Here is a 23,392-nt window from a genome sequence, read left to right on the forward strand (position 1 = left end):
GCTTCCAATAAAGCTCAGTATGTTCTAAACAACAAAAAATTGGCTTGGGTATAGTGAAAATGAAAAATGTATTTTGGCTGGTTACTGAGGCACAATTTTCTTTCTGCTCTCATTCAGAAGGACAATTGAACCAAACCACATTTTTGTAGTGAAAGAATGGTGGTCTGGCGTGGTCATATTAATATGAAAAAAAAAATGCTTCACCACCCTAAATAAATAACCAGTGTCCACAGTTACCTTCAGGAAGATGAGCCTCTTCTGGCCCGCCTGCGTACCCATGGGAATGCCCAGCATTTTCAAGGTGACGCCAATAAAACGCTGGGCGTGCAGAATGGAAGATTACATAGGTGCCCAGTTTTGCCAGTTTAATGGCAAGAGACTCCTCAACCCCCTTTTTCCTCATTCCACCTCTGCTAGCAAGCACCAACTTTAAAAAAGAGCCTGGCTGCGACCCCCGATTGGCTTGCCACACTGGCCTTCTGTTGGATGGGCTTGAATCTTTAACAACACAACACTAGAACCTAAAGGAAACGTTACAGACTGTATACCAGGAGTGATGAACTACTAGGTAAATGTTTCTCTTCTGGGCATCTTCCATTCTGCACTGCCCACAATTTTGCAGTTACACCAGCTGGTTACTGCTAAAGCAGGGGAACATATAGGGGGCAAGCTCAATAAGCGGTGAGGGTATGTTATATAATTGTGCACATAAACATTCCACATGATACTAGATCAGAAACACCTTGCTTGTTTTTGCTTGAATTCCTGAGGTTTTCCTACTGCAATCAGGGCTTAAAGTGGTCGTAGAGAGGTGGTGGAGTGTATTTGTGTCTTACCTCCCATACTTAGGAGCAGTGGTCTCACAAAGAAGGGGTGTGGTCACACAAAGGTACCCCCATTTAAAATTATGCCACACAGTACCCCAATCTTATTCACATGTAGTGCCCAGTTTATATTACACCACATTGTAGTGCCCCTTAATCTTGTTACTGCACACAGTAGTGTCACGTATTCACCTTATGCCACTCAGGTGGCAGGACCCATTTTCTCTCCTTATGTCACTCTGCTCTACTCATGTTATGCTATGCAGTAGTACCCCTTGTACATGTTATGTCACACAGTAATGCAACTTATGTACATAATGTCAACAGTATTTCCCCTTATGTGCATCTCTGTCATTCCAGTGGCTCACCACCCTTGTCCCTCCAGCAGCTTTATGCCCTGTATCCTTTCAGCAACTTCCCCTCAAGCCCCCTCTCACTTTGGGGCACATTTATCAAAGAATATTTGCTGCTAAATCCTCGAAAACACCCGTTTTGGAGGGTTACCTGCAAATATTAAGTAGACCCCAAATGTATCAAAGGGGGATGCAAAGCTGCCCGATGTATCAACATCGGGCAGCACGGCTTCGCATCCCTGGGCTATCGCCATTCTGAGATGGCGATCGCCCATTGTAGCCTATGGCTATAGGATCGCACTGCCCCAGCAGCAGTGCGGTCGGCAGGGGGTCAGCACTAACCACGCATGCGCAGACCACCCGGCTCCGGGCATCGCAGGGATGGGCTATTTTCGGAGCTCTGTCCCTGCACCCTGAGGTATGATACATACCTCCGATGGGATCGCATTTTACAAGTAACATTCTGCCCAGATCGCATTGTAAATGGTCCCCTTTGTCTTCAGTGAGCACAGATCCTGCTCCTCTTTGTCTTCAGTGAGTATACCTCTTATACCTCCTTCACATTGCAAATGCCTGTCGTCCCCCCCCCCGGATCTGGACCCGGTTCCGGCATGGGAGCGACCCGACATTTGCGATAAATCCTGCCCTGTCAGCACCCGATGGAGCGGTAGCGCGTCGGGTGGGGGTGGAGGAGGAGGCAGCACTGGCTCTGCTGCCTCTTCCATAGCAGTGAACAGGATCCGGTTGCTCAACCCAGGGTTCCTGTTCAGACTGCCCAGCAACCTGGTTCCAACCCGCGTAAAACACTGCTTTTACTCCGGTTCAGATTGCTGGGTTGCTGGACCCAGGATATTGAAAATATCCCTTTCACACTGCACGCTCACACAGGTGGACTGGGCAAAAACCCAGGGTCCACCCAGGATATTTGTGCGGTGTTAAAGGGGTATAAGAGGGGTATTTAATGCTGCATTTGAAAAGCTGAATCTGCATTTGTGGAAACGCCCGCTAAATTAGCAAATTAGCAGCTGTTTTTGTGGAAAAGGAAGTGGATTCGCCAGAACCCCCCCCCCCCCCCCCCAAAAAAAAAAAAGAAGATCTAATGAGAATTTGATCTATTCAACACAAAAATAGCAGATATTTCCAAGGATTGGAAATATTTTCCAGGATTGAATACCTCGCTTTGTGGCACTTTTCACTTCAGCGATAATGATGGCATGACATCACATTCGGCATGCTGAAACCCAAGGAGGTGATGAACAAGGTTCAAAATACACAGCTTGTGCAAGTAGCAGGAGGATTGTTCCGCATATGGAGAACCATTGAGCCCCGGGACCTGAAAAAGGGGATGTGGCTGCAGCTCATCAATGACACTCAAGTTAGGGATGGCAATAGTGCAACTGGCCATCTTGTATGTTCTCCCCATGCTTTGCGTGAGTTTACTCCGGGTACTCTGGTTTCATCAATGTTTTTACCTACAGTATGTGTACCAGCCCCTAGGGGCAAAAGAAATGATTAGTTTATGCTTGACATCGATGGAGGGAAACCATCTGGTTCTCCCCCATCCAAACTATGGCCATCCAGCTGTTATGAAACTACAAGTGCCATCATGCCTTGCCACAGTTTTTCTATTATGGAGGAATAGAAACATCACCAGAGATGGTAAGGGGATAGGTGTGTAATAGGAATTGGTGGTATTATGGAGGAATAGACACATCACCCATCACCAGAGAGGGTAAGAAGACAGATGTGTATTACATGATAGGTGTATAATAGGAAGTGGTGGTATTATGGAGGAATAGATACATCACACATCACTAGAGATGGTAAGGGGACAGATGTGTATTACATGATAGGTGTGTAATAGGAAGTGGTGGTATTATGGAGGAATAGACACATCACTAGAGATGGTAAGGGGACAGATGTGTATTACATGATAGGTGTGTAATAGGAAGTGGTGGTATTATGGAGGAATAGACACATCACTAGAGATGGTAAGGGGACAGATGTGTATTACATGATAGGTGTGTAATAGGAAGTGGTGGTATTATGGAGGAATAGACACATCACTAGAGATGGTAAGGGGACAGATGTGTATTACATGATAGGTGTGTAATAGGAAGTGGTGGTATTATGGAGGAATAGACACATCACTAGAGATGGTAAGGGGACAGATGTGTATTACATGATAGGTGTGTAATAGGAAGTGGTGGTATTATGGAGGAATAGGCACATCACACATCACTAGAGATTATTGTGAGCGCTTCTCATTTAAGGACTATCGAACACAAATGAGGTTGTGCCGTGATGTCATAATGGTGACTGCCTACTGCATACCAATGCTTTGCTGTTGCTGCCTCTCTTACCTACCCAGGACATGAACACAGTATAACCTTTTCTGTCATTACTATCCTTCAGATACGTCTTCTGCAACCTGATGTTTCCTCATATATACCAAGCCTTCTTGGGGAGAGATCCCTGCAGGAGATAAGTATCTTGTCACAGACCCGGTGCCTCATTTGGATGTGCCTGCAGACTTGGAGCTTGACTACCCTAAAAAAATTACCTTGGACTTGTTTACTACTATTGGAGGTTGTAGCAGAAAATCGCAGCAATGGCGACATCATTGCCATTCGGGAATATTTGGTGCTTCTCAATAGGGGATGAGCATCCTCTTCCGAAAATTGCACAGCTTTTTGAGGAATGTGAATTGGGTAATATCAGGAGCCGTGGACAGGAGCGATATTAATGACGTCAGTTAATGTTAGCTATTAGGGCAGTGGTTCCCAAACTTTTTCAGTACAAGGTACCCTTTGCATCTCCTCTATTTTTTTAAGGCACTTTTAAGCCAAAATAATGCTATCATGCAACGCTAAAACAATGCTATCAGTCTTTAGCTCAGGAAAAAATGACTTATTAATTTATTTGTAAAAATAAGAAACAGAAATCCAAGAAACCCACCGCCACCTGCTTACCAGCTTGTTCTCTCTTCCCTATAACATTGTATAATACCCCTTTCATACAGTACCTGCGACCTGGCAATTAACCAGCATCATTTTGCCAGGTGCATTCTGACCCCCTTCCCCACCAAGCGGTAATTTGCTGAACAACATGGGTAATTCTTTGATGTGAAAGGGTCAACATGGGTCTTAAATCCTGGTTGCTGACCCTGGAGAAGAGTAGTGTTGGTGACTTGGGATTTAAGACCCAAGTTGACCCTTCCACACCAAAGAAATATCAGTGCACATGTAGTGATGCAGAAGCGATGTGAATGATGATAGATCGCTCAGAACACTTGAGCATGATCGCTCAGCACAAGCGACCTGTCAGGGCCAATGTTCTCACTGGAGAGCATGCTGCATATTAATCGCCAAGTGACAGTGATGCTATCGCCCCTACACACAGCGCAACGTAGGGGCATTTTATAAGCGAATTAGTGAGAAAATGCCTGTATATAGTTTTGTGTGTAGGCCCCATTATTCAGAAAATTACGGGATTGATATTTTTAACCCGGTAATTTGCTGCTCGGTGTGAAAGAGGTATAAGTCAATTACAGCGGGAACCCCCCTCCTATAGATTTCCCTATGCAGCATCTCACATATAACATATTCATTTTTTCTCACTTTCGCAGCCAGTGTACACTTTGCCCGACCTGCTGCGGCGGCACCCCAGGAAGCCGTGGCGCACAATTTGGGAACCACTGTGTTAGGATATAATGTATATTTCAGTACTTGTGTATTATCACGGCGCCCATGATTTCCATTGTAGGGCATTGTACGAGCAAAAAAACGGTCGCATCGCATGCAATCATATCGCATGCGATTGGACCTGATTTTTTATTGTACAGCCACCCTGATGGCTGATCCCTATGTTAAATGCCCCCCCAGACCCGATTTTTAATTGTACACCCACCCCAATTGTTAACGCCACCCCATTATCAATGCCAACCCAAAGCATGGCGAGCCCGCGAGGGGTGGCGGTACGGGTCCTCTGACCTTTTCATACCCCCACTATCCACGTCGGCGTAGAGTTGATTTTATATAGCGTGGTGAGCGCAGCGAGGCACCGAGCCCAAAGCGTGGCAAGCGCACGCGGAATACGAGCCCGAAGCGTGGCGAGCACCTGCGTAATACCTGTGAAGTAATGCGTGTCCCCTCGCGGGGTGCCCTGCGCTCGCCACGCTTCGGGCTCATATTCCGCGTCCGCTCGCCACGCTATGGGCTTGGTGGCTCTCTGCGCTCGCCACACTATATAAAATCAACTCCACACCAACGTGGATAGTGGGGGTATGAAAAGGTTGGAGGACGCATACCGCCGCCCATCACGGGCTCGCTGCGCTCGCCACGCTTCGGGTTGGCGTTGATACTGGGGTGGCGTTAACATTGGGGGGCATTTCACATAGTAATTACCCATGAGGGTGGGTGTACAATTAAAAATCGGGTCTGGGGGTGCATTTAACATAGGACTCTATGGGAAATCACGTTGCATCGCATCGTATGCCATTGTAATGTGTATGGGATAATTAATCCACGATGAGCACTCACCAGTAAAAACATCAATCTTTTAATTTCGTACTTGCTTGTTATAATATAAAGATCTGGTACTTATGTAGTATCTGGGCGTCCGATTTAGAAATCGGATCGGATCGCATCGCATGTGACAAAATCGTATGCGATGCGATGGTCAAGATTTTTCCATAGGATTCAATGTTAAAATGGTCTGAGTCCATTTTAACATAGAATTCAATTGGAAAAAGGGGTCCTTTTCCTTTCCCCACTATCCAAGTGGGCATGGAGTTGGATATAAACCTGTGGCGAGCGTAGCGAGCCACCGAGCCCGAAGCGTAGCGAGCCCCGCGAGGGGACACAGAATACTTTTTAAGAAATATGCGTCCCCTCGCGGGGCTCGCTTCGCTCGCCACGCTTCGGGCTCGGTGGCTCGCTTCGCTCGCCACGCTATATAAAATCAACTCTATGCCCACTTAGATAGTGGGGAAATGAACAGGACCTTCTTAACATTGAATCCTATGCAAAATCGCATCGAATCGCATCGCATCGCATCTGATTGTATGCCTTAAGGTAAGGCATACAATCACAAAATCGGCAGCCCAGATACTACATAAGTACCAAAGATCTTACTTCAAGGATCCTCAGATCCTGTAGGTCGACGTTTCGGCCACTAGAGGGCCTTTTTCAAGACAGCTCCAAATACTCACAACTGCACAGTTCAAGGATTTCAAGGCTGGATGCTGAATATCCCTGCATGTCTGCTAATGAATGTTTTGCATAAACATCCATACGAAGTCTTGTGTGGATGCCAACCATAAAATGATTTCTGAAGCGCTTGCTAATCTAAATCACTCCCTGGTGACTTAGATTAGCAGCACCCTGCTCCGTGAACAGGGCAGACTGCTGACATCCGGTGACGTCAGCTACCCGCCCCCGGAAGTCGCCCCCCGTTTGCATGGGGACGCCCAGCATTTTTTTCTGGGCGTGTCCCCCCCCCCTGCAAGCGCCTTGGAGACTATGCAAGTCTCCAAGGTCTATGGCAGAGAAGAACTGCACATGGCCAGACTCTATGTGCTTGTCACAAACTAATTGTTATGTCTGGAACCCGCAGTCTCAATTTACTGCCACTGGGGCAGTGCTGAGTAAGGCAGGTTGGACACCTTCGTGGAGGCTTCATAGGACCTGGCTGTTGGAAGGTAACAATTTAGGTGCATGAGCAATAGAATAGATGTAGCTTCATAATAAACTGGCAGGTAATATTTAAGGACATTTCACCAAGACTGTGTGTTGGAAGGTCAGCCCCCCAGGTAAAATCCGCCACTGTGTGAAGCCAGATGCAGTCTGTGAGACTGCACTGGCTTTACTGTGACTGGCAGTGGTTTATTTTTGGAAGTCCAACATGCCAGTCACCCAAGGCAGTCCCATTGGGAGACAGCCCATAAAAACGGTTCTGCGCATGCGCAGTACCGAGGACAATATTGCGCATGCGCCGGACCCGGGACCGTGAATATGCTTCTATGGATTGCTGCTGAAGCAGCTCATAGAGGCTGGGGGCGAGCGCAGGCCAAGTGACCGTGACGGGGGTTGGGACAAGCAGACACCGGTGGCGGGGACCAGCTGGAACCGGCGGTGGGGTGTGTCAGCAGAGGAAGGGGGGTACGTCCGGCATTGCAGCAGTTCCCCTTCTCTACAGAGGTAAGAGCCACCACTGCACATAATAGATGTGTACTTGTGTAGTTTCATGGCACCACACTACGCTACGTTGTCAGCGTAGGCCAACGGCAGCCCAGCGTAGTCAGCGTAGTGTCCCCACGGCAGCCCTGCGTAGTGTCCCCATCAGGCAGCATAGTCACCGTACTGTCCCTGCGAGCTGCAGCTATGTCCCCGGCATCCCTGGCAAGCCTAGTGAGCACCTCTCATACAGCGCCAGTAACCGCCAGATCCCCTGCGCTGGTGGACGCCGGTGGAGAGGCAGTAATGTGGGCGCCGGTGAAGAGGCGCTCCATCTGCCTGGGACACACGAGCGTCTCATACGCAAGTGCATCTCAGTAATTTGTGCGGCAGGGTAAGGCAACCCTGCCCGTCTCCGCTTCAGGAAGACCGTCAGGATTAGGGGTTCAGTAGCACGTGCGTCTCGTGCACAAAGGGGGGGTGCGGGCGCAAGTGCATCTCATGTGACATCATTAAGGGGCTTGACTGTGACATCATTAAGCCCCGCCCCCATTACGGAAAATAGGAGAAATTACTGATCTCCATGGAGGGGGCGGGGGGCGGGGCTTAAATGACACGACTGTGCCATTTTAGCTCCGCCCCCTCCTCTGAGACCCGCGGATTGCTGCATTTACTTGCCACAATTCGGGGGGCTCGGGGGGGTCCCCCAGATTCCGGGAGGGTTGCCCACCCTTCCGGGGGGGCCGGGAGGGGGACCCGATTTTCGGGAGACTCCCAGGAATTCCGGGAGGGTCGGCAACCCTGCACTACGCTGACTACATAAGTGGCGCCGTGAAACTACACAAGTACCGTTGAGTCTGTACCATAGTATGTGCTGCCAGCCCAAACTTTGCATTTCCAGTGCATTCGTGCAAAGCCAATTTATTCTCAACTCTGCTGTAGAGATTTCAGTGCATCAGGAGAGGGCTCCTGCTGCTGCATCGTACACAACACAGCACAGACGTATCGTGAGCTGTAACTCCGCCTGACCGCAAGGGGGCGCTATAACCGTCATCCCGCCTTCCTCCAGCTCCAATCTTTTAAGTCTGTGTTACCAGAAGGAATAGCTGGAGCTGCTGAAATTATGGCCGAAGGGGGAGCAGAGACAGAGTTAGAAGTCAGGAATAAACTGCAGGTATATGACCGGGTTTAAGGGAAAGGGGCGCTCAGTAAGATCTCAGCATGTATGCAGGGTTGCAGTGCCCGGATATCTGCCCAGGGTATGGATAACCCAGTGGGGGCTGCTTCTTGCTTGTGTGTATTAGTGAGTAGTGATCACTTCTGCCATAGGTGGGCACGGGTGTAGTACAGTAACACACGGGGTGTATGCTGTGCTGCCTATGCTGCATACATACATGTGCGGAGTAGGTGGAAGCAGTGCAGTATTGGGCTGTGTTAGGTACACAAAGCGCTGCACACTGTGTGCCAGCCCCCCTAGCTGCCGCAGTTCCAGCAGGCAATGAGAGCTGGCATGTTGCATTTCTTTAGGAAAGTTTGTTGCAAGGTTTCTGTCACTTCTACCTCGTGTTTGTTGCCATAGCAACATGTCCCCAGCCTCCCTCCCCTAGCTTCTGTCATGTCACCTGTGTGTGTGTTATCCATTCACTTGTGTTGGTGTCATTTTTATTGTATTTGAAAACAAAAAATATTTAGATTGCTGGCTATAAACCTGTATAATAAGTACAGTAACATCACAGTGTGATATAATGTCTGGTTATCCCCTCTCCATTCAGCCATCTGGTACTGTTTTGGATTTTATCTATCTTGCCCCCATCTTCAAATCACTGACCAGTATATATGGAAATCATTTGATAAGTAGGATGCGCTGATAAGGAATTTACAGTGGCATATAAGGGGAGTGAGGTTGCATTATTCAAACTTCTACTAAACCGCTTTATATTAATATTCCATGTTTCAATATGTTTGTGTTGCTGTGCTGTTGTATAAATGTATATACCATATTGCACCCACCTCCAACAAAGATGTTTTGATTTAAAAACAACCCCTTCCCTCATTATGTATGTTCATACAAGGGAGGTACTTGTTCCCCCAGCTGTCGCTAGCTTCTAAGCCGGCATTGGTGCTTTAGTTACTGTGTGATTCCATATACCTATGGGAAGTATGGGCCCGATTCAGACCTGATTGCTGGGCTGTGAATCTTTGGAGCCCAGGGATTAGTTAAGTGTTTCCCCACCTCTGTGCATGGCTGAGAATGCTGTCAATCATCTTGCGAATGGCCAGTTGCTATCCTTCATTCGCAGAGGGGCCTTGTGCATTCACACAGGGGTATTCAATGCCGAGGCGAGCGGCCGGCGAGGGGGCTAAACAGCGAGGATTGCAGAAAACCAGCGATCCTCGCTGTTAAACCCCCCCGCGCCGGCCGCTCGCTCTATTCAACATTCTGGGGAAATCCTCGTGAGATTTCCCCAAAACAGCGAGACCCGCGGCTAATGCAGAAAACTCGCTGTATTTAGCCGCGAGACTCGCTGCTTCTGGAGCCGCATACGCCAATTCCTCCTCGCTCAAAAAATGGAGCGAGGGGGGATTGGCATATGAGGGGGGGAGGGGTGTGTTGAATACTGTCAGGGTGAGTGGTGACAGCGAGCAGGAATCCCTGCTCGCTGTTGTCACTCGCACACAGCATTGAATACCTGCCACAGTGCGTACCGTGCGCATGCATTCTAAATTCTAGCAAGTAGTATTTACAATGATGAGGTTCTAGTCAGGGAACCCACATAATGGTGTATTAGTTTAAGTAAAGCTGTGATTAAATGTGACATTAAGGGGTATATTTACTAGTATCTGTTTTATAGAAGTGGAGGTGTTGCCCATACCAACCAATCAGATTTTACTTTGCATTCATCTATCATCTTTTATAATAGCTAGAATCTGGATACTATGGGAAACATCTTCACTTTTTTTTTTTTATTATTAAGTTTTTTTTTTATTAATTTTTTAAGTTAAGGTCCATACACACAGTCGCCCAGCGGGTATGGACAACGATGATCAGTATCATCGCTGCGGGAAAAGCCGCTCAGTGCCTACACACTCAGCGACTTTCCCCTGCCCGACGCCGACGGTGGGGGGAGGACGGCTTTGCATAGCGCAGCGCTATGCAAAGCCGTCCTGAAAGCCGCTCATCTGCTGGTATAACCAGCAGATGAGCGGCTTTCCCGGCGATGTTGCGGGAGCGCGCAGCAGTGCTCATCGCCGGGCCATACACACTGGGCAGCTTTGAGCTGAAAGCCGCTCAAACAGGCTGTTTTGAGCGGCTTTCAGCTCAAAGTCGCCCAGTGTGTATGGGCCTTAAATGAGCAAAAATGAGATAAGACTATACAGGTGCACAGCCAGTGCACACACTGTACACATACAAATCCAATACAGTCATGACGTGAAGGGAACAATGAATGAGTGTCTATCAATGGATATCAGAATTAGCAAAGCCAAGACAAAATATCATTGAACAGTAAGTGACCTGCTCTCACCCGTCGTGAGTGATGTGGGAGGTGGACAAGAGGACTGTGCCGGGTGAGCTGCTGCTGTTCACCCAGCGCTATCCTCCCTGCCTCAATCCGGCGTCTTTTCATGTCGGATTGAGATTGCCAGAAATGGGGTCGGATTTGTCCGCGTTTCCAGCAAAAGGAGGTGGATCCGCGGCTGTTCCGCAAATCCACCTGGTTACAGACAGCTTCAACTGTAATTGAATATAATATATACCATTGCCTGCTACAGCTGTAGCAGGATCATGATGCTCGCATATTGAAGCCGGCTCCCATTAAAGTGAATGGCCTGCTTACATTGTAGTGCAGGCATGTCCAACCTGCTGTTCTCCAGCTGTTGTGAAACTACACATCCCAGCATGCCTTGGGATGTGTAGTTAACAACAGCTTGGTCATGCATGCTGTGCTGCTCGGTGGGCATGTCATCCCCGCATTTAATGTCTCAATGGGCCTTATTTTAGTTCACTCTTTCTGACAAAATCCTTCTTAGATGGAAAAAACCATGTGCACTGCAGGGGGGCAGAAGTAACATGTGCAGAGAGAATTAGATATGGGTGAGTTATTTTGTTTCTTTGCAGGGTAAATACTGGCTGCTTTATTTTTACACTGCAATACAGATATCAGTTTGTAGTAAAACCCCACCCAAATCTAATTCTCTCTACACATGTTAAATCTGCCCCACCTGCAGTGCACATGGTTTTGTCCATCTAAGAAGTGAACTAGAATAACCCCCTATGTAATGTATGTAATCCCCCCCCCCCCCCCCCCCCTCATCCCTGCTGGTGTGCACTGTAAATCCACAAAAAAATCCTAGTGTGCGCTAGCACACATGGCCAATAAAGTTGATTGATTTATGTTGTATATACTTAGTGGAAGCATGCACATGCCCTGCTATGCTTTGAGTCAACAATTTAGAGACAAATCATAGCAGGAGCATTTGAAGCCGTTGATCTGCTATTGCTTCTTCATCAGCCCAATAATTGGATAGTGTGTGCCCGGTTTTGGAAGGTTTTTCCTCTACATAACAGAGTAAGCTGTATAAAACTCACTTTGGTAGAGGACTACGTATAAGTGTTACTGTAACTTAGAGAAACCTTTTTTTCCCCCATAGGTACTAGTAGACAAACTTTATCATTTTCGGGACCACTATTTTGAGAACCACAGTGTGGAGGATGCTATCCGTAAACAGTATGATGTGAAACAAGAAATGGAACAAACTATTTTGCTTATAGAGGAGGCTGATGGTAATGCAGACTGGCAATTATACTTACTATAATAGATGTCTTTGTCACTAATAGCAGAATGGTACTAATGAACTGTTTTGGGCTCTTTTGCAGATGTCTGGAAGAACAAGGCTTTTTTCTTAATGCTGAAAGGGAAGGCTCTGAATGTGACCCCAAACTATTGCTCAGAGGCAGAGGAGGTCCTCTCCAAGGCAGTCAAACTAGAGCCGGGGCTGGTAGATGCCTGGAATCAACTTGGAGAGGTGTATTGGAAGAAATTGGATGTTGCATCTGCCAAAACTTGCTTTTTGGGTGCCCTGAATCATGTAAAGTTCCATCTAGTTTTCTGTGTGTGTGTGCAATATCTATCTATCTATCTATCTATCTATCTATCTATCCCAGATGTATCAAGCTTCAAAAAGTGATAAAATGGAGAGTGATAAACAGCCAGCCAATCAGCTCCTACCTGCCATGTTACAGACTGGGTTTGAAAAATGATAAGTGGGAGCTGATTTTTTTTTTTTTTTTTTATCACACTCCATGTTATCACTTTTTGCAGCTTGAAGCAGCTGTTCCTATATATCTGTATCAATGTAGGTAATATAATACTCCACCTTTAAGTGCACTTACTTTATTTTTATGTTGCAGTGTAAAGACAAGGTCTCATTACGTAACCTGTCAATGGTGATGAGGCAGCAGCGCTCACAAGATGCTGATGAGAATTCTCGAAACATCATGGATAGTGTTAAACAAGCCAAACAAGCTGTTCAGATGGACACAAGAGACGGGACCTCCTGGTGTAAGTGTGATACATGCAGTTCTTTGGAGCCAAATCCACCTAAAATAAAATGGTTACTTTTAAGTTAAATTAAAACAAACAAACAAAAGAGCTTGTATATACTGCAGAGAGCCAAATGGAGTGTGTCTTCCTGTATCTGTAACTTTATAATGCAGGAGATATTGTCTGGTCGCTTTTTCATCTTAAAAAAGATGGCACCAGCACTGCTTGCTACATGTTTGACCATTACGCTGGATATTGACAGCATTTGATGTTCCACAAAATTTGGGTACACTTGGGGAGCAGACAACTTTGATTCTGTATAAACTAAAATCTAGTCAGAGATTTTGTGTTGGGTATAAAATAATTTCTTCACAAGGTTACAAAATCCAATATGTGTCAGGATCACAGAGAAGGTCTTTTTTTTTTTAATGCTCCAAATAAAAGAAAATAACAATAGTGCATACACCAAACCATGGGGATCTAAATTTGCCTGATGGGTTACTCACAAATGGGATCATTACCAGTAAACATGTAATAAGCCTTAAGCTTCTCCTCTACTTCCCTTTCATTTTTTTGACCCTTTGAGTGCCAACGTTGCTGTGAGAGATCCTCAGAATATCAGTTAAAAATGGCAGCGTCTCCCACAGCGAGAGGGTGCAATATTTAACTTTGACTTGGCTGTATTGGTCGCTGTGAGCGATATAGCAACTCTAAACAAAAATCCCATTTATAGCCCAACTTGAAGTTTGATATGGACGATTCAAAAACCTTTTTTTGAAATTGCTAAACCATATGTTCGTTTGTTTTTTTGTGTGTTTGGCTCATGTGTATCATATTAATGTCTGATATGTTCTGAAAGTTTTTATTTTTTTTATTTCACTATCCTAGTAAAATGTATGCAGAGAATAAAAATAAGTGGTATGCTATATTATTATTTTGTTCGCTAAAAACACATTTTAAGTAACCAATAGAAGGTAGAAAATCAGGAAAACACATTATTTTGCTAAAATTTCATATTACTGTCCTGGTCTCTTTGGAACAGTACATGGGGGTGTGAGAATGTGGGAAGCATGTGCCTGTCCCTGCTGAGCCTGGTCCTGGTGTTCTCCCCCAAACAGCTGCCCGCTTACCTTGAGGGTAGGCCTGAGGCTGTACTGATGTTCTAAGCCAGAGAGGTTGTTAGGCTTGGTCCCAGTTTTCACATGGCAGAGGTGAGAAATGGCCACATGGCAGCTGTGGTTGCCAGGCACCAATGGGATGCTTACCCAGCAACCCTAATGGATTGTGTCGGTTGTGGCTAGTAAATCAAGACCTAGACTACAGCCATGGCAAGCTCAAGGCACCACAACTCGTAGTCATTCTGAGACTGTCCTAAAAGACTTATAGCTTCTAGGATGAAGCTGGCTGGGCAGTGGATCCCGGTGCACAACTTTTAAAATAGAGATGAGCAGGTTTGGTTTGCCAAATAATCGTAGTTTTGGATTTTCTGATTGACTATCGGTTGTCCCGTGTTTTGGATAGCCAGTAAGATCCCACTTTGAGATCTGAGAAAACCAAAACTGCTCAACTCTAATTTAAAACATGCACTTTGGCTTTAGTTGGCAGTGGCAGCCTGGGCACCAGTTGGGGTGCACACATATGTCCCAAGAGGCATTGGTGCATCACAGCAAGATGACTTGGAGTGGCACCACATGGAGCCTTTACAATTTTAGGATTATTGTCGTTTATTACATTTAATAAAAGTTTTATGTTTATTTTGCACCACAAAGAATAGTTGTTTCCCTTGTGTTTTTATATCTTCTTGGCACAAAATAACTCCTAATCAATTACAGAACCTTTTTGTAATTTTGTGAATATAAATATCCGTCCTGTGCAGTGCTGAGTGATCTAGCATTGCTCAAAACACTCATCTACACACATTGCTACGTGTGTAGGCCCCATAAGTTTTCTTATTCCACTGGTCTTTAAATTATTTTGGCTTAATTTCTATGTCTTGTGGCTTATATTGACAGATATCCTTGGTAATGCCTATCTCTCGCTGTTCTTCTGCACTGGACAGAATCCTAAAATTTCCCAGCAGGCTCTGAATGCATACCTGCAGGCGGTGAGTGTGCCAAGACTTCTCTGGAAATATCTTGTACTTGCTAATACACTACCTTCCTCATAACTTGCTTGCATTGCTTTAAGAAACCAGAAATAATTCAGCTCTACTCAACCAAATGGGTTGGTATTCAATGCTGTGATGGCAAGCTATGATCAGTGGGTATTGAACTCTCCTTCACTCACTGGTTCCTTTTGGCGAGGTGGTAACAGCGAGTGTGGCCATTAAAACGGTGGGGCTCGCCACAAAATGTAGCGAACATGCTGCATTTGCAACGGACTTCGCCGTTTAAGGCGATCGTCGCGGATTTCTTCCTAACATTGAATATGGCGAGGTGGTTTGACAGCAAGTATGGCTTTTCCTCACCAAAAATAAGTCCTCCTCGCTGTACGAAACCCCCTCACAGCGGCATTGAATACTGCCCATGATCTTTACTTGGACCAAGCAGTTTTCTTATTACAGTATGGAAACGTTTGCTATAGCGGTGGTGTTTACATACAGCTCCTTTAAACAAAAGCCATCCCTGCTCACAGAGCACCCGTCCAACTACAGGATACAAACTTCAACTGTTATAAAAACTTTCTTTAAAAAAAAAAAAAACATGATCCAAACCTTCATGCCATAGACTCACAGGGTAGCCAACTTCAGTCCTTAAGTGCTACCAAAAGCTGACGTTTTCCAGGTCTCCTCACAGAATCATAAAGGAAGTAATTAGCTAGCTCCACGTTTGGATCTTTTAAAATTAATTTGTGTTCTTAAGTATACATTTTGTCTAAGTATTTTATTCATACCTTTTTTTTTTTATTATTATTTATTTATTTATTTTACTCAAAATTTTATTGTATTTGAGGCATGACATACTACAGTAAAAGGAAATGTAACCTGTTAACCATTATATAAGAGCAGTTCCATTTCTTGTTTTAGGAGAGAGTTGACAAGACTGCCACCAGTAATCCAGATCTGCATCTCAACCGAGCAACTGTAAGAGGTTAAGTGATGAAGCTGATAATCTGGGGTGGCCAAGCATTGCTTTGCATTATAATTTTGGCTGTTAACTGGTGAATTGTATTTAATTCAAATACAATTTAGTAACAAATCCTCCTATAAACATTTAATGATTTTATGAAAGGAAACTTCTAGAGCATAACCTTGCACAATGTAGTCTTTTTCTATATACTCTGTCATACCTGCACGGAATCAGTCTGCACTGCATGGTGGTAGGGGGAAATTCACTTGTTTAACCCTTCCTATTTTGAGAGGTTTGCATGGACCCTTCCCCTCTCCATCAGCCGTAGCAAGGTGCTTTGTTTAGTCCACCTCAAACATTTCCAAAAAGTCTGAGATTATTCAGTGTGTGTGTGTGGGCGGGCAGGCAAAGGGAGTGTGGGGGTCCTTGGAGGGAGTTTTGTAACCCAAGTGTTCTGTTTTGTAGTGTTTGACGTTTGGGCAGAGCTAGGTTTCTCTTCTCCGTCTATTTCAAGACAGGGGTATTGGCTTCTCCTGGGTAGATGCACTCCCAACTACAGAGGCTGGGCCCATGTAGGAGGTGGGGCAATACACTTCAGCAGTCCAGGCCTGCGGAGTGGGTCACCTCTGGATACTACAGATTCAAGGTGGATATTCCTACCTCTGCAGAAAAGTCTTTGTCACATTTCATCCCCTCCCATAAAAATCTCTAGGTTGTCTGAGATGCAGAATTATATCATACGCCTGTATACATAGTATATAGGGTATGTTCAGGATGATAAACATATGTTTGGTATATGTACAGCTCAGCAGATGTGCGGATAGATGGTAATATGTAAATACTAGTGTAGTTTCCACTATTCCATGTTCTATGAAATCTCTCTGCTGGAAAGGTCATGTCCTGTAAAAGCTTCTGTGCTCGGTTACTTCTTATCTATATACATAGCATACATAGCATAGTGGAGAGTAGAGTCTCCCACACTGCATGTGTTTTCCATGTAGGTATATTTTTACAACTTAGTGGAGTGGAAATTATATGGTTGCTTTATGTCTGACATGGTTCTCTTCTGTCAGCTGTGTAAGTATGAGGAGAACTATCAGGGAGCGCTGGATGGATTCTCTCGAGCTGCTGCCCTGGAACCCTCTTGGACAGAACCTGTAATGAGGGAAGAACAGCTAGTCGATTACCTGGGCAGACTGATTGGCCTGCTGAGCAACAAGGTATTATCCCTCACTCCTCCCAATCCTATAGCGTGCTTTTCTTAGACTAGGTGCTTTATGGCTAAGTGCCCGTGTCTTTAGTGTGTGGCGAGTGCAAAGCTTTAGGAATTAAATGTGCAAAATAAGCATCTGTCCATTTTTGTTCAGTTGCTCTTCCACAACAGTCCTGGGAAAAAAAATGAAGAGCAGCAATAGTAGCCAGCACTATGAATGAGAGTGGAATTGGCATCTCCATAAAAGCATTATTCTGCAGGTTAGCAACAGTATCCTACAATGGTGCAAATACAGGACACACACACCCCTATATTCATGTTGTTGTTTTTTTAAAACACATTATTTTATCAAAGCTTCAAGATGTGACAATATGATAAGCACAGTATTTGTATTAGAATCAGAGAAAATCATTTTAGAATTATCAAGTACAGATTGAGTATCCCTTTTTCCGAATTTTGGAATATAGAATTTTTTTTTTATAGATACTCACCTGGCCCCCTGGAGGTCCCCTGATGTCCATGGTGTCCAGGGGGACCACCGGATTTGTGTTCAGCAGCATTCTGGTCCCAAGGTAGCATTGCACATGTGCACAGGTGCGCCAGTGACTTCATCGGCACACCCATGCAATGCATCATTGGGACCAGGGATGCTGCTGAAGACTAATCCAATAACCGCCACACACTGGGGGATGAGGTGAGTATGAAAAAAAAAATGAAATATTCTGTAAGCCTATGGGATATCTGGATAAGGGATACCCAACTAATAATAATACATTAAAAAAAAAAGGTTACAATCATTGTGCTAATCCAAGTTCCATAAATAGTATTACACAAGAGAAATTGGAGGGTCATTTAGAAGAATACGCTCCTCATACCATAATGTATTTTTAAAACATTGGATTATAGGTTTGCTAGTAGAGTGCTAGAATCTCGATATGGCTTCCCCAAGTGCCAAAAAATAATTCAAGTGTGGGTTTGTGAAATATTTTTAAGTTGGAGGGGTCTCTTGAATCCACACATATGGTTTTACGAGCAGCAGATGAGACTGCAAAAAAACAACTTTTTCTAATTTCTCGGGGATATATTCACGTTGTGACTCTCACATGACAAGTGGCGTCATATTAAGTTGTAGTGTGCAATCACAATGCAGAGCGTGTTTTGTAGCACTCGCCAGGTATCCACTGTGCAGCCAGACTGGAGCCATTATCCTGATGTGTCTTAGCTCTTATTTATGTAGTATTTGTTAATGTCTTATTAAACCCTTAGCAATATGAAGGTAGTGTTTGTCATGGCTGGCACAATCCATGTGTATTTAGTATCATATAGGTTCAGAAAAGTAGCATTTAAAAAAGATACATCACGGCTTTTGTTGCTGTCTGACGTGACTCTTGCTTATATTTGTACAGGGAAAAATCCGTGGTAAGCGACTGCAGAACATGCTGAGCAGCCTAAGCCCAGTGCTTCTAGGTCACTATGGAAGTTCTGGGGGACTACAGCTAAAGCCACTCAGTGCTCTACAGCCAGGAAGGAACGCTGGCTGTGTGGTGCTTGGGAGGGTTGTATTCAGCCTAATGCCTGAGGAACGAGTTCCATTGTAAGTAATCGCCCCTGCAATATAGACCTCTTATGCTTTTGTTATCAATTATGTGTGTAGTTGCATTGTATTAGGTATAATTATTCTTGGACGTTCCATGATTTTGCTTTCTTTCTGTGATTTCTTTTCAATACGTGAACCTAGTCAGAATTTTTGCATTTCTGTGGCAATTTGCATTTTATAGCACTATGGTTTAAACCATGTACAGTTTTACATTATAACTGTTCATTTTGCCATTTAAAATAGTGTAGCTTTTTTATTTTTTGTTAGCATTAGCGGTTTTTCAGCTCTTCTCTATATGTTAACCTTTTGCAGTCCACATTTTCAAACAGTCTGGTTTAATTGTTCAAATTAATTTTAATCTTTTTTTTTTTGTTATTCAAAAGTGGTCTACATTGAATGTTCAACAATGTTAATGTTCTTATGTTAAAGTGGCTCACCCCTGGCTCTGCTACTAGCGCTAGGGCTGTTGAGCCTGACTAGACGTTGGACCTGAAAGGGTTAAACAAAGCTTGACTAGGTACAATCTGTTGTGCGTTAATATTTAAAGGTCCATTTAAAATGGAAGAACGTTGTGAAGGAACCCTGAACCCTGTTTAAATTTCTTTGTGAGTGTTGGATTTGGTGAAACTATTTATTAACTTTCTGTATAAATGAAACCAGTTGCATTTGAAGGACATAAAAAGCTTTTGCGTGGTTATAATCTAATGCTGGCCATACATTTCAGGGCTGAATGTATGGCCAGCATTAGATTATATACATTTCAGGGCCGAATGCACGATTTTGAGGGCTTGCGCGATGCATTGTGTGTGTTTGTGTGCACATCGTGAGGTATTTTGGTACAATTGTGATCCTATGCGCGGACCCACAGATCTTAAGATGGATGCTATTATTGTATGTGCAGCACATATGATCTGTGGAGAACTGTTCGGGTGTGAAAACTAGGAATGCCACTCCCGGGTCGCGGAATCCCAGGCAATTTTGTCTGGGATCTCAAACCCTGGATTGGAGCCTCCAATCTCTGGATTTTGGGATTGAAATGCACATGCACATTTCATCACTTTCTGCCGGGCAGCGCTGAAAAAATGCAATGCGGCTGCACAGTGTACGTTAGAAGTCCATGCTCTGCAGCCACACACCAGCCGCCTCCACCACCGCCTGCTCGCTCTGATGCTTTTTGGCCCCCCGCTGAGCTGCCTCCGTCTGCCTGCTACAATGCTGAAGGACTGCTTCTAAGAAGTTTGCGGCATCAGGCCGATCCTGTGAATACCGGAATTGCCAGTTTTTCAATCCTGAATACCGGGATTGAAAAATAATGGCCCGGTATTGGCATCCCTAGTGAAAATGCAAATTGTGAGTCTGGTAGCTGCTGGGGAGTTCAAGGGAAATTGTGAGAAGATTTAGATCGGATGCTGGTCATCCTAATGTATGGCCAATATTTGGCACGAAGTGGAATAAAGCAGGAAAGCAATGCCGTCTCTAATAGATACTGAACATGTTTCTTTTGGTGCTTATAAATCCTGTGTTTTTACATAAATGTATCTGGTTTTCACCACTCTATTCACCAAACTCTGGTGTCTTTTTGTTTATTTGTTTGTTTGTTGTTTTTTAGCACATTTGGGCTTGTTGATGCAGATGGAACTTGTTATGCTATAATGGTTTACAATATGGTGGAAAGCTGGGGAGTTCTCATAGCAGATTCCGTGACCATTCCTGAACCTCACCTAAAACAGCATAATATACAGCACAAAGGCCAGGTGAGATTTGACACAGTTTACCACACTTTTTAATCAAAGGGACAGTGTAGCTGACTGCTGATCCTGAGAGTCACGAGGGCCATATGCTAGGTACACACCAGGATGATCCTGCTCCTGAGTGGGTTGTCACAGGAATGTACGACCCGCTCACGAGCTGACTGACCCGCCGTCGACCGGCACAGAAAAAGCCCCTGATGTGATCGATCCAATCGCGACCCGCACCCACTACAATGTTCATTTCTGAGATCCTACCTGCCGTAGGTAGGATCTCAGAAAAGACCTAATGACCCGCGGGGCCACGCATCGGATTGGGATCGCATCAAAAGGGCAGCGAAATGGCCCAAAACACGGCCAGATACATACATTCGGTCGAGATTGTATCTAAATTGGCTCGTTTTGGGCCATACCGTCCTGGTGTGTACCCCACATTAGTCTAGCGCAGGCATGTCCAAACTGTGGCCCTCCAGCTGTTGTGAAACTACACATCCCAGTATGCCTTGCCATAGTTTTAGCATTCCCTAATAGTAAAACTGTGGCAACGCATGGTGGGACTTGTAGTTTCCCAACAGCTGGAGGGCCATTGTTTGGACATGCCTGGTCTAGCGGCACCAACGTTTTATATGACTGTTGTTTCCTGTCAGACTCTACAGCAATATTAAAAATAAATCCCTTAATTAACCTAGTAAAGAATATGAGCTGGATTACAAACCTAGCGCCTTGTTAGTCCATGTACAAATAATGTAAATTTTTAACTTGCTACATTTTATTTTTTAGGCGTTCGTTTTTCAAAGTATACGTGTGGATACTCCTGTGCGACTATTGGTGAATGGGAAGCCACAAGGGCCAAGCACACAGGCCAGTGCATCAGTGGCTTACAGACCCCAGAGCGAGTGATTGCAGGACAGCTGGATCTGTCCTGGATGCTGTGAAAACAGGGATGACGAAGCAGACGTGTCCGATCTGCTGTGTGTCCCTGACAGTCTGCGCTGAAGAGACTTACAAACTGCACTAATCTGGTACAATACAGTTAATTTTCTCTAATGCCTTGTTGCTAGTGTTTTCGCACGGTAAGGGATATTCCGCCTAGCGCTCCTTGGCACATGTCCACATTCCGTAATGCTTCTTGTATGTCCCATGTGCTATTTTCCCCAGTTTCAGATCTTTTTGTTTTATCAGTGGTAGTTGTATTTATAATGCAGATTCAGAATTATGACTATTTATTTTGCCAGTACTTCTTGTTGCCCTCTTATTTAGAGGAGGAATACAGTTTTTTTTTTTCTTTTGTATAAAAATAAAATTACTATTATTTACTAGTTAAGAGTAAAGAGCTTTTCTTTGTTATCCTGTGTGTGGTTATTTATACATGCAGGTCATATTTGGCTGGCAGTGTGTATGTCTTGGTTGTATGCATATTAAAAAAAAAAAAAAAAGTAGATGTTTAGGCCCCCATTCAGATGTGGGTGGAATAGCAGCCATAGATCTGTATGTGGACACCTCCTGCTGCAGTAGTGATCGGATCACTGCGACACCATTGTGTGGCTGGACGCACCCATGGCATCACGCAAGACACCAGTCGAAGATCCTTATTAGAGGCCAGGAAATCTCCTACAATGGAAATCCTCACCTCTTCGTTCTCCCTAAACCAGGGGTGGGGAACCTTTTTGTACCAAGGGGCTGAATAGGACTGACAGTCTCCAGTTGCTGTTGATTAAGACGAATCTTGCGAGAAGTACCGACCTCTCGTGAGAATGCCCCTGTACTTGACTCCCAGCAAAGCCGCCTGGTGGGTGGGAGGGCCACTCAGACCAGCTACGGGGGTCGCTTACGGTCCCAGGGCCTGAGGTTCCCCACCCCTGCCCTAAATGCTGGCGACTTGCCTCTATTTTTAGAAATGGAGACTTTCCCATTTTCAAAAACTGAGACTGCAACCTCCCGTCCCACGTACAGAGTGAGTCCTGCACATGAGCAAAGTTATGAATATTGGTACTTTGCAGCATGGGTGCAGGACTAACCTTATCTAAATAGGGTTATACTGCGATTTCTGGGCCTGATTCAGAGATGGACACCAAACGCATTGCTGTGCGTCTTTTTTGTTAAAGCAGCAATCTAAAAAGGCTAGTGCGACAGGAGGCGTCTATAGGCAAAGATTCCTCCTTGCCAGGATCTGCAATTCAAAGATGCAGAATAGGACCATCATCGTGACCATCGGTCACTATGGTGACAGAAATGCTTGGCCAGGGTGAGAAATTCTACATTGGAGGACACATTGGCCTCCGCAATCCCAGAGAATGGGGGTGTCATGCCTCCGCTCAACGTTCCCACCCCCACAGGCTTCAGCTTAGGAGGCACTGCATGCAATCAGTCAGGTCCCGTTCTGCACATGCTCAGGGCACCCACCTTTCAGGATGTACACAAAACAACTTTTTCTATTTATCTCTTACACATTTTTGTGGGCTATGAAAAAAAATATAATTTATAACTGATCTCTCCTGGCCCCAATGTCACTCTGAGGCTTTGTCCCAATTATGTCCCGCTAGGTGCAGTTGTTTTTTTGCTCCAGAACCCAAGAGTTTTATGTTGGGCAGGAAGTAATATTTATGCACTATAGCAGAGGATCCTAACATAGGGTACTTGTACACCTGGGGGTATGCTGCAGACTGGTTAGGACTACTTGAAAAGAATATTGGTAATGGTAGAAGAAGTCTCCCATTGCTGTGGAGATGATCCACGTCCGGCCACTTCCGGTTCTGTCTGCAGCAGCACCATCAGCATGTTTTGCCTGACCAGCAATCCACTTGGAGCTAACCATTCTGCCCTCAGACATCAGTGCCCCAGGCATTAGTGGGAAACCCAGAGACAGTACA

The 23,392-nt window shown here is 45.0% G+C and overlaps 1 protein-coding gene across 1 annotated transcript; it reads left to right on the forward strand.

Annotated features, from left to right (window-relative positions):
* The first annotated feature begins 8,387 nt into the window (after window positions 1-8,387).
* On the forward strand, window positions 8,388-21,841 carry TTC5 (tetratricopeptide repeat domain 5). The gene is made up of 10 exons (XM_083145183.1): window positions 8,388-8,527; window positions 12,004-12,136; window positions 12,230-12,441; window positions 12,764-12,914; window positions 14,909-15,000; window positions 15,922-15,978; window positions 17,038-17,184; window positions 18,584-18,771; window positions 20,384-20,528; window positions 21,303-21,841. Exons 1-10 carry the CDS (start codon window positions 8,477-8,479, stop codon window positions 21,420-21,422), a joined length of 1,296 nt encoding a protein of 431 aa, XP_083001309.1. The 5' UTR covers window positions 8,388-8,476; the 3' UTR covers window positions 21,423-21,841.
* Window positions 21,842-23,392: the final 1,551 nt, after the last annotated feature.

Source organism: Crinia signifera, chromosome 1 (genome assembly GCF_055691185.1).
Source record: "Crinia signifera chromosome 1, ASM5569118v1, whole genome shotgun sequence".
Classification (NCBI taxonomy): domain Eukaryota; kingdom Metazoa; phylum Chordata; class Amphibia; order Anura; family Myobatrachidae; genus Crinia; species Crinia signifera.

What these genes read in the sequence shown, in the direction of transcription:
- TTC5 (XM_083145183.1), top strand. Translation starts at nt 8,477, where the DNA reads ATGGCCGAAGGGGGAGCAGAGACAGAGTTAGAAGTCAGGAATAAACTG. An exon ending in GCTTATAGAGGAGGCTGATG is followed by an intron (nt 12,137 to 12,229) that starts GTAATGCAGACT and finishes GCTCTTTTGCAG; the next exon opens with ATGTCTGGAAGAACAAGGCT. An exon ending in TGCATCTCAACCGAGCAACT is followed by an intron (nt 15,979 to 17,037) that starts GTAAGAGGTTAA and finishes CTCTTCTGTCAG; the next exon opens with CTGTGTAAGTATGAGGAGAA.